Genomic DNA, 18851 nt, shown 5'->3' with positions numbered 1-18851 from the left:
TTATGGCACTCTCCCATCGATCAAACAAACCTGTGCTAATTTGTACTGGCCTTCTCTGTATACATTCAATACCCCCCTTAAATCTTATTGGATACGAATCTCACACACATCAGCAATATTTCAAGAGGGGTTTCACTAGTGATTTGTACACTGTCTCTTTTGTAGTCTGATCGCATTTCACATGTATTCCAACAACAAACCAAAGTCTGCTACTTGCTTTATCCATGACTGCGCCTCATGATCATACCATTTCATGTCAGCCCAATGTGTTACACCCAAGTGTTCCAACTATGACACATTTATATTATAGTCATAGGAAACAAAGTTTTTTTGTTTCACAAAGTGCACAATTTTACATTTCTGAACATTTACAGCAGGTTGTCAATCTTCGGAACACACTGAAATCTCATATAGATCTGACTGAATTTTTGTGTAGCTTCTTTTAGACAGTACTTCATTATAGATAACTGCAACATCTGCAAAAAGTCTGAGGCTACTATTAATATTATCCACAAGCACATTAATATACAACATGAACAGCAATGAACAAACACACTTTGCTGGGGGACACTCGAAGTCACATGCAAATCTGTCAATGGCTCTCAATTCAATATAACTTGCTGCTTCCTCCCTACCAAAAAATGCTCAATCCAGCTACAAATTTCGCTTGACACCTCATATGACTGTACGTTGATAATAAGCATAGTTGTGATACTGAGTAAAGTGCTTTCCAAAAATCAAGAGATACAGCATCTACCTGTCTGTCCTGATTCATGGCTTTCATTATCATTATGTGAGAAACATTCGCGTTGGGTTTCACATGATTGATGTTTTTGAAATCAATAATGGTTGGCATGGAGGATGTCATTCTGTTCAAGGTATCTCATTATGTTTGACCTCAGAATATGTTCCATGATTCTACAACAAATGGATGTCAATGAAATGGGATGGCAGCTTTGTGGATCACTTCTGTTACCCTTTTTGTAGATGGATGCGACTTGTGCTTTCCTCGAAATCCTGGGCACTGTTTTTTGTTTGAGGACTCTACAATATACCTATTATAGTTAACAGAGGGGCCTGAGGCTTTGTTCAATTTTAACAATTTCAGTTGTTTCTCAATGGCACTGACACTAATATCTAGACCAGTCATCTTTTCAGTGGTACAAAAATTAAACTGGAACACTCCTGGTTTTTCCTTTGTTAAGGAACATTTGAAAACAGAGTTAAGCATTTCTATTTTTGTTTTGCTGTTCACAATTTCAGCTCCTGTCTTGTCCATGATATCTGGACACTAAATTTGGTCCTGCTAACAGCCTTACATATGATGAGAATTTCTTTGGTTTTATGAAAGATCTTTCAGCAATATTCTGCTATGGCAGTCACTGATGCCTTCATGCATTGTTCTCTTTCTATTTGTTGCCACTACATTTAATATGTTTCCATCATGAGTGGAATTCTGAACTACCTGTTGTAGGTTGTTTTTTGAGAAGGTTTTTAATAATGTTTCACAGAATATGCAAGCAACCCAGAGGATACTGGTCCTGCATGCCTGATTTTCACCCAGCCCCATCCTTTTTTATCCTTGCACACTTCAAAATACACAGAGTGCTTCCCTACCCAGCTTAAAAACTTCCTTTTCAACTCACTGCCTATTCACTGGATGGTACCCTGAATATATCCTGCTTGCCTACTCAGCAAGAAAACATCCTTTTCCACTCACTGGGTGGTATCCTGAATACATAGAGTTTTATCTTTCTGAGTACTTCCTATTCTGTGAGATTTCTGAATTGCAGATGCATTGTGTCGACTTTTTGCCACAACCAGGCAGCCATCTTCAAGTGAGTTTTAAAACTGAAGATTTTCTGGTGCATATCATTATATTGTATCAAAAATTGCAGGTTATCTTTTTAAATACTTCACAAATGCATTTGTATGGTGCATTTTTAAATATGTTTTGCTGTTCTCATCTACTAGTTTAATTCTTTCTAACAAAGGATTTAGTTCAGAGCTTGTCGCTTTTGACAGACCTAACAAACCACAAAGAGTAGACCTTCCAGTCTCCATAGAGATAATGGCTTATGGAAGATGAGAAATACAAAGAAATATATAGGAAACATTTGCATCTATTTCTACATTTTCAGCACAAACTGCTCTGAAACTAAGGAAGCCTTATGGGATTGAACTGACTCACCTGTCTCATTTTTGATTTGATTTATGCAGGGAGACAAGAACAATAATGGTCTTAGCCCACTGTTGCCCACACCGAAACTGAATTTATTGTGCAGTTTCACTACATCTATATCCATACTCTGCAAGCCACTGGACGGTGTGACTTTTATTTCAAATTTTACACCTTAGCAGTCACTGAGTGATAAAATTACTATATAAAACCTCCATGAGAAATTTCACAATTGACAAAAATCAACTTTAACAGATGGAATCTTTTGAGAACTAGTTCACATGTTTCACATCCAAGTCATGTGACAATACATGTAAACACTGGCTACTTTCCATTTCCATTAATTACTACCTATCTGCTAAAGACACAGTGACATCAGGCAGTATCTTTCAGCATCAGCAGTTTACAGAAAATGAGAGTCAGGATTCAATAAACCCTATATTTAAAATTTTACGAAAATGAAATTTACAAGATTATGCATAGACTCATCAAATAACTGTATTGCTAGCGCTACAGCACCAGAATGAGAAACACATGGACTACCTGCGACTCTACTGAGGCCAATTGGTACCCTTAAGAAGTAGCAGACCCTTTACTAGTTCATTATTAGACACAATTTCTTCAGATGCTACTGACTAAAATATTTTATGTCTTTTGCTTCCAGAGCTTCACATTAGAAGATTAGACGTGGTGCAGTTTCATCCTACTCACCAGTCTACAATTCGGGGCTTCTTCCTCTATAATCATCGCGTGTAGGTGTTTCTTAAAATTTCCATTGGCAGTCATAGTAATACCATGAGTTTAATTCATTTCCTGTAAGTTCAGGATTGCAGAGCTACTGTTGAAACATGACTTCAGCAACATTAGCTTGCAATGCTTTTGCTTCTGGACCATAGACTAACATTTTACGTGCAGTCTCCTGATCCTTCTAAATTGCTTTGATTTTAATACCACCTTAGTATTGGTTATTGGAAATTCCAATCCAATAAACAGTGTTGTTGCACATGTCTTTGACCAGTCTATCAGCTGGTTCATTGTCAATAATTCCTGAGTGGCCAGGGACCCACGGAAGGTTTACCCTGTTGTTTCCCCCCAGTCTCCCAAGGGCTTTGTGGCATTCCACAACGGCCTTTGATCTCATTGCAGGGGTTGATAGAGATTTCAGAGCTACCTGACTGCCTGAATAAATGTAGATGCTATAATCCTTGTAGCACCTATGCAAATTCTCCTCTGTTCACAATCTGATAGAGGGCATTTCAACCAAAAATACTGTGGCCAGCTTCCCTGGAGACACTGCTCTCTCTACTCTATGCTGAACCCCATATATTCTGGCCCCAGTGCCTTCACCTGTTTTTGACTCATCAGTAAACAAGGCTATATCTCCTGAACGGTGTCGTGGTTCATTCTTCCATTGCTCCCCTCTTCTAATAGTTACAGTGAAAGGTTTATTAAAGCAGATGGAAGTTAATGTATGGTCAGCCGGCATCTCCCCGACCATTCCTAAATTTATCCCACTCACTATATAGGTGTGAGATTCTGGATATCCAAGAGGAATACAGTTATTTCCAGTTTTTAAGCTGTCATTGCCTCCATTCTAATCCAAAGATGAAATGGGGACATAACCAGCACATCTTCCACTCCAAAAATATCAAGGGATCCAATTAATTATTCTCCCAGTACTAAATGAGGAGAAAAGGATGAATGAAAAAATAGAATTAAAAAAAAAAGAAAAAAGACAGTACACTTTGAAGGATGTGCAGCATAAGTAGATGCAACGAACTTCTCGTCAAAGACAGAACTTATATCATAATGAAACATTAAAATTTTTGGTCATTTGTAGTTCAGGTAAATTGTTTCTTCCTCTAACATGGAAGATCCAATTTTCAATCCATTAGTGTAGTTGTAATATAGTTCACAGAAACCTGACTTACTACTGAAAAACATCCAAATTACACTGTAGCATCCTGATAGCCTTGCCAAGCATTCTTCCTCAGGTAACTTCTTGGTTCCTAATTTGAACTTATACTGAAATGGAGCAAGCAAATTGCAAGTCTACAGCCGTTTCCCACATTGCAATATCAGAGTTGACTAGGTCATGAGAAGATACTGTAAGTATAAATTACATTTTTGCAGAAGTTTTTAACAGCACAAGGACTTCGGAGTGAGATAAAGGGGCAGCAGAGTTATTGTGAGTATCTCATTACATACTGCAGCATCAATCCCCTCCAACTTTAGACCTGTGTGTACTAAGACCAGTCCTCCAGTGGAGTACTTGGCATCTCAGTAAAATACTTCAAGTTTTCTCTCATTGGCATTTAAGCCAACTGCATTCAATACAGTTTGGGTTTGTATATCAATGAGACTTGTTATTCCCCTTAACCATATGCTGAATGCAAACAGTATGCTGTGACAGGAATACATTTAACTGGTTTCCAAATTACTACTGATTATTGTAGTGCTTCAAGAATGGAGAAGGAACTGGTTTCCAATATTTCCTCCCCTCTGCTCCCTGTAAACTTGAAATTTTCTGACACTTGCGTACTATTCTGTATTTTATGCTTTACTCTTAATGAAGGCCTGATCTTAAGCTCATTTTACATGAGCAACTTTATGGTCAAAGTCAACTACTTGTGGTGGGAGCATGTCAGTGCCTTCATGTTAATCGGCCACCTACATCATTAAAAGTTGTTCAGTGATGTTAGTGATCAACTAACCTCGCCAGGTGTGGAGTAGTAAAAAATTGTATACACTACAGACTGCACATTCACATCTTCTGGGAACACTGGACATTAACCTGATCTTGCTGCACTCACTCTATGTTATAGTACTGGATTTTGTGCTTTTATTTCTTCATATTTATTTTTGTTTCTCTTGTTTTGTGAAATATTGCAAAAGTTGCATGAGAACACGATTTTCTCCTACTAGTGTTCCTTCGCAAAAAGAGATCGCATATCTGAACGCATAAAGGTATTTAGGTGTTCCAATACCTGGAGAAAGATTTTTATGTTTTAGTATGTATATATCTTCTCAGGTAAGTAAATGCTGATGTTTTGAAATGTTTGGGTAACACTTCACTGGTTCTTTCATTTCTCAGCAATGTGGGCATTTTATCATATGAGCTTTGTCAAGAACGTCTACTATGAATTTTGCTTTGGTTTAATAAATTCTGTTATCACTGCTAGTTCCTTAATGTTGTTACTATCTTTCAATTTTCTATGAGAACAATAATCCCTCATAACCTCACTTTCACCATTCAGGTGGCACAGTGCATGGTAGACAGTTCTCACAATGAATGCCATTTTGGCAGGTGACAATCAGTACAGGAAATAGTATGTCTGTGGCACGACTGTTTACTCGCTTGCCACAAGCAAGACAATAGAGACATTTGTGTAAAAGGGGCTTTACCAATGTTCATTGCAGTTTAGGTTTGTACTAACTACAAGAATATACACACCGTTTCTGATTTATCAGCAGCTACGTAAGTCCACACATGCCGTGATCAAATTCCATGTTGAAGCTTTTGAAGTATTATCAAATGATTACCAGTATTTAATATTTTCCCCTCTAAATCCATTAAACCTCCCCCCACCCCAAATAACACAACAGGTCAGAGAAATACTTATACAGGGTGATCAAAATGTAACAGTACACATGTTGTGGGTGTAATATATGCATCAAAATAAGCATAAAATGTTAAATAAAGTTTTGTCTGAAATTGCTTGTTTTCTGATATATGCTGTGAAGTAGGGATCACAAGTGTACCCCAAACAACAAAAAATTAATTCTTTTCAGAACAACATTAAGGGATCTGAAATTAAACACAACTACATACTGTACATGTACCCTAGAACATGCTCATAATGACGCAGGCAAAGGCAACATGGCAAAAGCCTGTAACCATCCCATGATGTAATGCCTACCACGAATGACACTATGCATTATAACTCAGAAATAATGCAATTTCAGACAAACTTTATTTAACATTTTACTCTTATTTTCATACATACATTAGACCCACAACCCATGTGTATTCATTTTTGAATCACCCTGTATAATACACATATTTATAGCTTGCTCTAAATAATTTTGTAATTGACAAATGGCAGTAGTGTGGAGGAGCAGGAGTATTGCCAGTGGGTGTGCAGCATGCCATGTGCTCATGAATTTGGCAAATTTAAGTGCACTATAAACAAGCAAAGTACTAATGTTACTGTTTGTCAGTGTTGATGGTAGGGAGTGTAGTTATGGTGTGTGTGTGTGTGTGTGTGTGTGTGTGTGTGTGTGTGTGTGTGTGTGTGTGTGTGTGTGTGTGTGTGTGTGTGTGTAAGTATGGGAAGTGTATATTTTAAAGTTAAATAACAGTTATCGGATAAGTATTCAGTCACAGGCAGTAAAGGAGGTTGGAAAGCAATCAACCAATTATAACTTCTTTTTATACATTAAAATAAAAGTGATGACCAACACCAAAGATTTCTGGAGTCTTGCTTCATCTTCATTTACAGTATTAGACACAAAATCGGTCAGTATTTGACTCTCCACGTTCCTTCATTCTAACTTTTGCATGGCTACAAGTTCCTCTGTGTCACCCCAACAAGTTCATTTTTATGTGATCCCAGCCTTGGGTGGAACATTATTAATCTTTATTCCTGCTCCCTGCTCACGCAAACTAATCACTGTGTACCTACAAAACAGGGAACACAATATGCCCATTAGGCCACAGAAACCACTGCCATAAGATGATAGCTACCTGTTAAACATCAATCACAAAATTATTTCAATAAATGCATAGGGAAGTGGAGGCACTTACAAGTCCTCAAGTTAGAGTTTTGTATACACCAAGTTTGTACTCAAACAGTGGCCAACCCCACATGTGCAATGTAATATTTTTAATGTAAACCAATGAGCACAAATTGCCACAAGATTTTGGACACATTTTTATGGACTTTGCCTCGATGGTGCTTTCACACCAAGAATGCTCCAAGTGTGCTGAAACTTGCAAACTTCGTGTGTTATGCAAAGATCATCTGGCTTGGCCACCGATGTAAGTTGCAAGTATTTCCACAGCAACACTGCAAGGATAGGGCTGCTGTAAATCACAGAGTGAGGTAGTGCAGTGGTGAGACATTGGACTCTGATTTGGGAGAACAACAGCTCAAACCCCCATCCAGCAACCCAAATTTAGGTTTTGTGTGGTTTCCCTGAACTGCTGATGACAAATGCTGGGATGGTTCCTTTGAAATGTACATGGCTGATTTTCTTTCCAATCCTTACCCAAATCGAGCCCTGTTTCAGATAGTTTTACTTGACAGTGAAACTCTTTTAATGCTAGTGCATACAGAGTAACAGAGGCTGTTAAATGTCACCTCACAACTGTAAAGATATTTTTCATTTTCATTTAGCACCTTTGCTGTCACAATCCTAATCAACTGAAGGTATGTGTGGTCACTTCACAGGAAGATGCTGACCCACCCCCCCCCCCCCCCCCCCAAATCCCCCACCACCCCTCCCTCCAGTTGCTATCCAATTACTATTTGCTATTCTCATTTCTAGAATTGTATGGTGACAAGACTAATGACCACACTTGGACAAGCTGCAGTAAGGAGTAGAACAAACAATGCGTCATCTCTATGAGAGTAAATTTTATGGAATGGAGGACACACAAAGTTATCATTAAGAAAGTTGCTGAGTGAATCTCAAAGCTTTATCAATAATTCAGTTCCATTACGACTGCTTGTGTCAAATTCAAAGCTGCAACGCTATCTCATGGTGAGTTGCAGCATTACAATCCTTGAAGTTTCAACAACAGCAGTGTAGAAGGTCAAAGCCATAGCTTCATGGCAGGAAGTGTCCTGGCTATGAATATAACAGTAAGTGTCTGACACTTGTCAGAAAATGGCAGTGGAATAGCTAGGTAAAAATCAAGTTTCTTTGAGTCCTCCATTGTTTGTGGGGGAGAATTTATAAAATTTGGCCTGAATACCAAGATGCAGATTCCTGGTTGCTTCCCATAACAACGTCCCAGTCCAAAAAGTGGAGATTTTGTATGAGGTTTCAGTTAGCAAATGGATCACAATCCTCAATTACCTGCCGTATTCTGCCCTAGCAATGAAAGAACACATTTACGATGCAGTTAAGGACATCCGAAAATTGTACTGCAGTACTAAATGCAATTCCAAAAGAGGACTAAAGTGTCTGTTTCAAAACACTTTTAAAATGATTTTAGCTGTGTATTGGCCCGGGGAGGGGGAGGAGACTACTTTGAACAAATATACCGATTTTGTGAACATAATCCATGAAAGTCCTAACAGAACTGGGACAAACAGTAGAATGTACCTTCAGAGATACACATGTATGACATTATCTGAAGTGAATTGCAAGATTTTTAAACTAAAGCAACTCCAATATGAGCAATTGTGGTTTCAGTTTATGTCTAGTGGTAAGAGAAAAAAATAATAAAAACAACTAAAAATACATTAAAGAGACCCAGTAAATAAATGACACACCTGAGAACTCAAAATGAAAATAGTTCATTTGAGATATTAGAAAATTCTGTTCTGTCATCTCATTTTGTACTTTCAGAAATTTAATATTTAACACTTTGATAGTTCATAAGTTTCTGTATTAAGCAAAGATCAGGGATTAGATTAGTTTTTCGTTCCATAGATCCGTGTTGAGGAGATCCTCGTGGATGTGGAACATGTTACCTGTTGCATGAATACACCACTAATAAGTGAACAAAAAAAAAAAAAAAAAAAAAAAAATTCCGTATGACGATTCTCCTACACTATATGATCTACAATTACGATGTCAATTTTCTTATTCTGCTCATAATAATTATCATTTTAAAAAGAACAGGTGCCTGTTTCTATATGAGCATGCACTGTGACAGATGGAGGTGACATTTTCTATTTAACATACATTCGACAAGTCAGATATGTATTTATGCATAAAAAACAGCCACACATGATGACAACACACTAAGAAAAATAATGATTAAAGAAGTAATTGTTCTATGTTAGAAAGTGATTAACCTTACCTTTTCAAGGGTTTTCTTTATGATGTGACTAGATATCTGCACCTTTTCAGGAGAATCTGCTTTTACATTTGCTGGAACTGGACCTGAAGAAGAGAGACTCGAAGATCTTTCAGGAGTCTTTGGTGATTCCTCTTCTGGCTCTTCAGCAGGAGGCTGCATAAGAAGTGGTGGTGGAAGGGGAAGATTAGGCATTGCAGGATGAGGTAAGTTTTTTCCAAGGGGAAGAGGGAACCTCGGGAAAAGTGGATGTCCTAGAGGAGGAGGAATAAGGCCTGGTGTTGGAGGAAAATGTGAAAAGAAAGGAAAAACCGGTGGCTGAACTATTTCACATGGTTCCTCCGCTTCGGGAGTTTTCGGTTTCTCTGAACTGTCCAAGTCCATCAATTCTATCTTTGGCTTCTTAGGACTGTGCAACTCTTTCTGAGATTTTGTTTTTGACTCTTTCTTTGTTTTTGATTTTTCTTTTTTCTTTTTCTTTTCTTTCACTTCTGGTATTTTTTCAGCTTTCCGAGATGGCGTCGGAAGCTCAGGAGTCTTTGGGGTAGACGATGGAGTTCCAGGTGGTGAAAGATCATCGTCATACATATATAGTTCATCCGAACCTGGCTGATGACTTGTTACAGATGCCAAACTGTTTCCCCTTGCCACATCATTCCCTGGTGTTGATAATTTACTGTGAGAACTATTATTGTCCTCATTAACAATCTCCATACCCTGCTGAATGACTGCATCAATACAGTCATCTATCTGGGCCATTCGTGCTTCTCTTTGCCGGCTGTTCATTTCTGATTCATCTATTATCAATCTTGGAGAACTTTCACGTGAATCTCTCATAACTGAATCTGCAGATTCAGTCCTATCAATTTTTTCTATCCTGTCAACCTTCTCTTCCTTGACTTTTGATATTTTTTTGAAAATGTTGAGTTTCTGTTTATCAGGTTCTGTTGACAATTTTCCTTCTATTATAGTTGGTTCCCTACTTTTTTCTGGCGAATTTAATTTAAGTTGTGGAAGTGTAGCAGCATGCACTTTTTCTGGTTTAGACAATTTTGCCACAGGTGACACATGTCTCATGATTTTCTGAGTGTCTGGAACAGCAGTTTTAATTGCAGATAATTTTGATACTGGAAGTTTGCCTGGTTTGTTGGATGAACTTGGACCTGCTAACTGCAAATTCTGTGACATTTTTACAGCTCCTGGTTTCAAGGCTTTCAGTTTAGAAAGTTCCTTCATACTGACTAATTTTTTAACTTTTGTTTCATCACTGGCGTGTCCTTTGCCAGATTTAACAAGTTCTTTCACTCTGTGTTCCTTTTTATTTTCCTTGTCCGTTTTTTTAACAGCGTCAACTGCTTTTTTCTGTGTAGCTTTTTTAGATTTCTTCTCACCTTTCACTTCTGGGGGTACCATGGGGTATGATGAAGGCTGAGGAGAATTGGAACGAGAATCAGAAGGTTGCAATGGCGTTCGTGATTCAGGAAGCTTTCCTTCCCGTGCAGGTGATAGAAATCCAGATGTTGTCATCATAACACTACTAATTTCTCGAAGAGGACGACCTTCTTCTTCCATCAACATTCTGTAGGAAAAGAAAAAAAAATTTTGCAGTTTAGGAAACATAAAGCTAATGTCAACTTACACCAAAATTTATCTATTTACTTACCTCGTCCTCTTCAAAACAGGGTTCTCCAAGGAAACAGGATCCCCTGGTCTTTTGAATACATTTGACTTTGGACTAGAGAGTGGTGATGTAGATCCCAAATTGTTTGAAGTGTCAACCGAAAGTGGGGACTGCTTCAATAAATATTCATCTTCTAAAATAACAGACAGACATTTTAAATTACTCTAACAAATAATATGATAAGTTAATCATGAATATTAGGTATTAACATGTGTGAGAAAACTGTCAAAACATAAATCAGTGACTACAACCAACAATAATTTTTCAGCACTTGGGTAACTAATGATTGGTTCTCAAAACATTTACAGCAACTTCTTGTGTATTACATGGTAATATATGATGTCTACCTAGATAATATACTCTGTACCTGTAGATGTTAAACTGCTCAGGTAACATCCTGAATATTGCTTTAGCAGATAGTGTAGGAAAGAAGTACATGCTATAGAGGAAGCCACCACCTACTGAGTTCTATATGCCAGCACTGGTACTGTGAAGGACAACCAAAACTGCCCTATTGTGACATAAGTACATGGCAGACTGGATATTCTGTGATGAGATATAATGTGTTGCCCATGTGATCTCTTGGTTTGTGGCAACTCACTCTAACAGCTTAGTGGTTACTTACACACAAGCTTGTACACTGAAGGAAAAATATTCCAACACCAAGAAATAATTAATGTAAAGTAATGCAATTTTGGGACTACCTTTGTATAAGTAACATATTTAAAGGATTAACATTGCAAGGACACAGGTAATGCAAGAGTGAGATAGCCATTGCAAATGTGAAATGCTGGTACATTAATAACCAGTGTACCTGCCATGATGTTGAGTGAAAGCATGCAAATGTGCATGCATTGTATTGTACGGTGCTAGACGTTAGTTTTTAGGATAGAGTTCTCTGTTTGTTGCATTCAGTCAGTCAATACAGGGATTGTTAATAATGGTCGCAGATGACACTAGAGTTATCACCTAATGATGTCTTGTACATGCTCAACTGGAGACAGATCTGGTGATCAAGCAGGCCAAGGCAATGTGTCAAAACACTTAAGAGCAGTATGTGGGTGAGCAGCACAACAGGTCAAATCATCAGATGAATGTACAAATTTGCAGTCAGGCTACGTAGGATAACGACAAGAGAGCTCCAAATGTGATACGGAATCACATCTCAGACCATAACTCCAATGTAGGTACAGCTTTTCTAGGTCGCAGACAGGTTGTCTGCAGGTGTTTATCTAACCTCCTCCTAACCAACACACAGCCGTCAATCGCACCGAGACAGAATCAGCTTTCATCATAAAACACAACAGGCCTCCACTCTACCCGTAAATGAGTTCTTGCTTGACACCAATTAAATCACAAACCACAGTAGTTTGGGTTGGGTGGAATGCGTGCTACATGGAGTCTGGTTCAGAGCTGTCCTTGGAGAAACTGATTTGTAACAGTTAATTGTGTCACTGTGGTGCTCGAATTGCTGCTGCAGATCAGTGCAATGCACCACAGCCATACGCCGAATGTAACAGTCTCCCCTCTCAGTAGTGCCACGTGGCTGTCCTGGGTCCCGTCTTTTTGTGACTTTACCTTTCTGTAACCACTGCTGCCAGCAATCTTGTACATTGGCTACATTCTTGGCAAGTCTTTCTGCAATATCTTGGAAGGAAGATCCAGGGTCTCATATCCCTATGACATAACCTTGTTCAAACGTGGTGAGGGGTTGATAACGTCACTTTGTCATCTTAAAGACATTACTGACTAACATCAACTCACTAAATCCAATCTCAACGGTAACTAATGCTCATGACTGATACAGCACATATTTAAAGCACTACTAGCATGACTCTCATGTGACTAGTGTAAAATCTGAATAAACTTCACCTTTCAGATACAGAAAAATAGCTACCAACTTGCGTTTATATTGCACAACTCACTCTTGGTGCTGGGAATTCTTCCCCATCAGTATATATAACATCAGTTGTCCTCATCCTCATTTTAATAAAGTAAATCTTATCAGTTGCAGGGCTGGAGTAGTAGTAGTGGATGGAGAATGGAAAACATTAAACACATCACAAGGTTCGCAAAACCAATGTTTTTGTAAAGTTTCATTTTTACGCACTCTTATGCTGCAACATTGTAATCAGAAATCATTTTCATATAGAAAAAATAAAATTATGTAACTTTCCGATCTGTAAATAAGCTACACAGAGTCTTAATTCTTAAGGAAATCTTTGCCTGCATAACTGCATTTCTCTTTTATTTCCTCTTCACAGCTGCTCAATTTTTTATTTAAATGCTGCATCTGTTTGAAGGTATATTTGAAGCACCTACATCCTAGGAAAAAGAAAGAAGTAAGACTAGGTTTTAGTATTCTGTCAACAACTAAGTCATTAGAGGCCAAGAACATGCTCAGATTGGCGAAGGAAACCCGCCCAGCCTGGCATTTTCCATAAGTGATTTATGGAAATCATGGAAAACCTGAATCTGGATGGCCAGATAGGATTCTGAAATGTCGTCCTCTGGGATATGAATCCAGCATGTTAACACTGTCACCTCCCTCAGTTTATATCCTCTTTATGGTATATCTCACGAGATTAGAAGATCAAAACTCCGCTTCAGGAATCAATTCACTTTGATAAGGAAGCTGGTGTCTACCAAATGTAAAGCTTTACATTTGAATTGTTGTTAGTAGCCTACAGAAAAGTCTCCAACATTTTAACAATTAATTCTGACAAGTTTTAATATGCTGCATCACCACACTTAGCAATAGCTAGTGTTACACTTTGTTCCATAACTCATGCAGCTTCATTACCTTTTTTTTTTAATCCTTCACGCTGTCTGATATCAACAAATACATGACAAGTGCATAAATATCTAACATTATGCACCACAAGTCAATTTAATGAAAAAAAAAAATCTGTGGTGTCATTACAATTACAAGACACATCAGTAATGCATGACAAAAGTAAGCATCTAAACCAATGCCCTCTACCCACTTTTTTTTCACTGACTCAAATATTGGGACTATTCATCCTTCTTTTCAACTGAGTAACACATTTACTTATTAGCAGAATGCCCCAAAATATATGGTATCTGTCATTCACCATGCATCATGTTGCAAACATAAGCAAATGTCACAGGAAAGTTACCTGATTAATTACAAAATGCCAAACATGGTCAACTTAATCAACTTTTTATGAAGTTCCTCCTGAAGAAACATTCTGTTTGCATTTCTTCATGAAAAGCACACACCATACTATTCAATATTCCACTAAAATAATCACCACAGAGAATCTGATCACAAATACGCTATGCGATCACAGTAAACCCATTTTTCTACAACATGCTGCGTTGAATTTAAAAGGTGCCAAACACAGTCAATCAGTCTTCATCTGCTTATGAAAGAAAATGCAGCTCCCATGATAACAATATTAAACTCAAATTTCATTATCACACAGAAAGGGTGTTAAATTAATATGCAAGAAGTTCATTTCTAATGCTAGGTCACATCTTTCTTCAGTGATGGACGTACTATGATCGACTTGTAGACTTATATATCTGGAGATCAGTAAGAGTGGCACATGTTACATTTGTGTGTATTTATAAGATTCTTTAAAGAAATTGTTATATGTATCAAGATAACAAATACATCATAAACTGCTTGAACATATAACAGAAGCTAACACATAGTCTCTAAGCATGTTTCAACACATAGGAATATTAACAGAAAAGCAAAAGGAAGTATTCTGAAGACAAGGTACAGTCTATTATTTAAGAGCAACTTTGCCTCTTAAGAGTAAACCTAGCAATCTAACAATGAGGTGGCACCATGTATATTATAAGGGCAACAGTTTGATTCCCGAGACACAATGTTTTAAAGAAGTTTTCACATGTTTGTTTTAAGTGAAGTACTGTGCAAATATCTTATATTACTTAATTACTTACTCAGTTCTTTGCTTGTTCCTTTGACCATAATTGCGATCACTCACTGTGAAGTGGAATTTGACAGTTAGTTTACAAATCTGGGATATGGACTGCATGTGCAAGTCTAGGCATAGCTGGCACAGTAACAAAGTTTAACATGATAATTACAGTTCCATATAAACATAATTTGATGTAAAATGGGAAATGTTTCAATTTTTTTTTTTACTTTAGTGACAAGTAAAAAAATCACACTACTAAGGATATTACCAAACTTTAAAGAACATTCATCAGATTCCAAGACTGTAGTTCTTTTTTTTCATTCATTTGAAGTCTGAAGAGTATGGTCTGGTATTGGTATAAATGAGGAACCTGAACAAATGTGCATCAGTTATTGTTCATTTTAGAAGTCTCTGGCTAGTATACAGGGTGTTTCAAAATGAATATAGGGGTTTTAAGCCTTTTTAGCATTTATTACATTCAACTTACAGTTGTAAGTAATACAGCAAATGAAAGAGCAACTCAGTTTTTCTTGTAAGTGTTCAATGTGAGCACAATTTGGCATACATCAAGTTCATAAGAGAGTTCTTTCCAAACCTTGATCAGTGTGTCTGAAGTAATAGTTGCAATAATGCTGTTTATATAGTCTGATATATTAGCTGGTAATGGAGGCACATACACATAATCCTTTATGATCCCTCAAATGTAAACAACACATGGCATTGGGTCATGTGTAAATGTGGAGGTCATGCAAAACAAGCTCTGTCATCTGGCCCCTTGCAGCCAATCCAACGGTCTGGTACATCACCGTTTAAGCAATCACATACTAAATTATGTCAGTGAGGTGCACACCATCTCGCTACCAAATAAAGTTCTGTGGTTCAGAATCTTCTATTTGAGGAAAGAACCATAGTTCTAGCTTTTCAAGATAAGAAACACGAGTTACAGTTGCTGCACCGAAAAAAAGAAAAGCCCACTGACTTTCCACCAGGATATGGCACAAAAAACATTCAATTTAGGGGAGTCTTGTTGCCACTGTACCACCTCATGGGGATTTGCTGACTTCCACACATTACACATTTACTTCAGTGAAATGATCCCGGAAATCTACGTCAGCAGCAACATTTTGTTTCCAAAGTTGGCATGTAACCATTGTTTGTAGGCTCCAAAGCTTGTAACAATTGCAAATGATGAGGATATAAGATGGACATAAACAAAAGCAAAACGAGGATAATGGAATGTAGTCAAGCAAAAACAGCTGATGCTGAGAATATTAGATTAGGAAATGAGACACAGAAGGTAGTAAATGAGTTTTGCTATTTCTGAAGCAAAATAACTGATGAAGGTAGAAGTAGGGAGGATATAAAATGTAGACTGGCACTAGCAGGAAAAACCTTTCTGAAGAAGAGAAATTTGTTAACATGGAGTATAGAGTTAAGTGTCAAGAAGTCCTTGAAAGTGTTTGTGTGGAGTGTAGCCATGTATGGAAGTGAAACATGGACAATAAACAGTTTACACGAGAAGAGAATAGAAGCTTTTGAAATGTGGTGCTACAGAAAAATGCTGAAAATCAGATGTTACTAATGAGGAGATACTGAATAGAATTGGGAAGAAGTGAAATTTGTAGCACAACCTGACTATAAACAAGGGATTGGTTGGTAGGACAGATCATAAGGCATCAAGGGATCACCAATTTAGTACTGGAGGGAAGTGTGGGGTGTAAAAATCATAGAGGGAGACCAAGAGATGAATACAGTATGCAGATTCAGAGGGATGTAGGTTGCAGTAGTTACTCGAAGATGAAGAGGCTTGCACAGAATAAAGTAGCATGGAGAGCTGCATCATACCCATCTTTGGATTGCAGACCACCACCACCACCACCACCAACAACAACAACAACAACAATGTAGCTGTATGCACTTCCTTAAAAGTCTCCCACACACACATCACCAGGAATGGTAATACAAGCCTAAGCCTTCTGAACTAATTTCTTGGGACTATGCTTGAAAGACTGTCACTTGTTCAACATGTTCTTCAGTCACTTTTGGTCCTTACAGACTCTTTCCTTTGAACACAGGTATACAAAAAAAAAAAATTGAGTTGCTCTTTCATTTGACATATTATTTATAACTGTGTAATAAATTCCACAAAGCCTTACAACCCATATATACATTTTGACAAACTCTGGATTTCAGGAATACATGCTCACACATGGAATATGACTTCTTGCAGGGCACATCACTGGCAACACCTAGAAGGTTTGAGAATGAAGCAATTGGGGACAGAATTTGCATGTAGGCTATACGTATCTTACTGTCAACACTACATACTAACCTATAGTAGTTTCTATAATATAAAATATTAAGTGTCAATTTAAATAACTTAAGTTTCACAATTTTATTGATTTTATTTATTTATTCTACATATATCATCCCAAACAAACAGGGATGATTCAAAATGACTGAGATGTAAGAATGATGCACCTTCAGTCTGCCAGTTGATACCACACAGTTGCAGACCATCACAAATACTGTAACATTACAATAACAACTAATGTTTTCCTTCCACCTATAGGCAGAACTTACAAATGACATTGACCTAATGAAAGTTTATTTACTAATCTGTTAATCCAGTACGAAAGTATTTGACACTTTTGGTAGAAACCTAACCAAAAAATGGCTTTGCATTCTTTACATAATCAAAGTTATCAGATACTGGAAAGTTCCCTGTACCTACTAGGATAAGAGCTACAAAGCTAAAATTACACAACTGGTTAATCAACAACTTACATAATTAAGCTAGCCTGTATTTTTAGTGCAATATAAAACTTCAAAAATTTCATTAAAGCTTCACAAATATCATTAACAGTAAATAGATATTGAAAACTGGTGCAACTCAGTACATTATAAACATGATCACAAATAACACGTTAAGTTTTATTTCATCTATAACAACACCACCATTTGTCCTTTTATGGTTTACAATAAAAAAAGGCCTTGGTTTAACATCATGTCAATAGCAAGGTAATTGGAGACAGGATATTTGTTGGGATATGGCATAGATTGATGGGAGGGATTAGCCATGTCCTTTTCAAAGAAATTACCCTAGACTCACATTAGTTGGTTCAGTGAAACTAACAGGAAACTCAAACACTAACAACTGTGTGAACATGCTCTATTTATGTTTAATAGTCCCTCACTGAAATGTGTATTAGTAAAAATAAACTATAAACAAAAAAGTTACGAAATTCTCTGCACCTCAAAATTCATGCTTCCATTTGTTTAGCTGTAAGTAGTATAAAGCTGCAAAACATGCTGCTAGGTAAGGTCTGTTTTTAAACTACCATACCTCAACACATGATTAGGTGACAGGAAGTAACTGCCAGTTCACCATAATTTAGTCATGAGACATGTAACATGACAATATTGCATTTATAGTATATTTACATGGTCAAAATTCAAAGTCAGCTCTGTGATTTCTCTGGGCCAGACAAAAGTGCTTAAACATAGGCCGGCAGTTCTATCAGTTCTTCTAATGTAAGAATTTTAACAACTAATAGTGAAACATTTAATTAATCAAGTTGAAGTGAATGTGATATTACATAAGAACTACTGTTTCGTTTTCAGATTTGTCAATTAACATTTCATTTATTAAAGTAATGTTTGACATTATGCATGAAGCTTGGCTGGAAAAAATAAAACCTTGTCAGCAGGAACTAAAATTATGACCTGGCAATCTATAACTCCTACAATAATCTGAAATGAAAGTTTCGTTCTGGAAACAATCCTCAGGCCGTCAGTAAGACATGTGTGATCCTTCTTGTCAGGAATGGCAGTACAGAAATGAATGCAGGATAACTTCTTTGAAGTTTTTAAAATAGGAAAGACATACTGGCAAAAATTAAGTTGTGACAACATATCAATGATCACGCCTCAGTTGATAAAGACCACTGCCATCAAAAGGCAAGGTCCCGAGTTCAAGTCTTGGTCTGACAAATTGTTTTAATCGGCCAGAAGGTTTCATCATGTTTCTCTGCAGCACTTAAA

At 37.3% G+C, this 18851-nt stretch overlaps 1 protein-coding gene across 5 annotated transcripts in view; it reads right to left on the bottom strand.

The window, feature by feature from the left end:
* LOC126297480 (transcription initiation factor TFIID subunit 3) overlaps window positions 1-18851 on the bottom strand; it is a 310461-nt gene that overhangs the window by 201052 nt on the left and 90558 nt on the right. For all 5 annotated transcript variants that reach the window (XR_007552531.1, XM_049988354.1, XM_049988355.1 and 2 more), the window contains 2 exons: window positions 10876-11026; window positions 9216-10791 (listed from right to left, as the gene is read on the bottom strand). Coding sequence is in view for 4 of the 5 variants with exons in the window: in XM_049988354.1 (XP_049844311.1) it covers window positions 9216-10791; window positions 10876-11026 (1727 nt within the window). In the remaining variant the exon portion in view is untranslated. The remainder of the gene's footprint in view (window positions 1-9215; window positions 10792-10875; window positions 11027-18851) is intronic.

The sequence above is a fragment of the Schistocerca gregaria genome, chromosome X, assembly GCF_023897955.1.
Source record: "Schistocerca gregaria isolate iqSchGreg1 chromosome X, iqSchGreg1.2, whole genome shotgun sequence".
Lineage (NCBI taxonomy): Eukaryota > Metazoa > Arthropoda > Insecta > Orthoptera > Acrididae > Schistocerca > Schistocerca gregaria.
The sequence above is the reverse complement of the archived record's forward strand: the minus strand, read 5'-3'. Positions and strand labels throughout refer to the sequence as shown.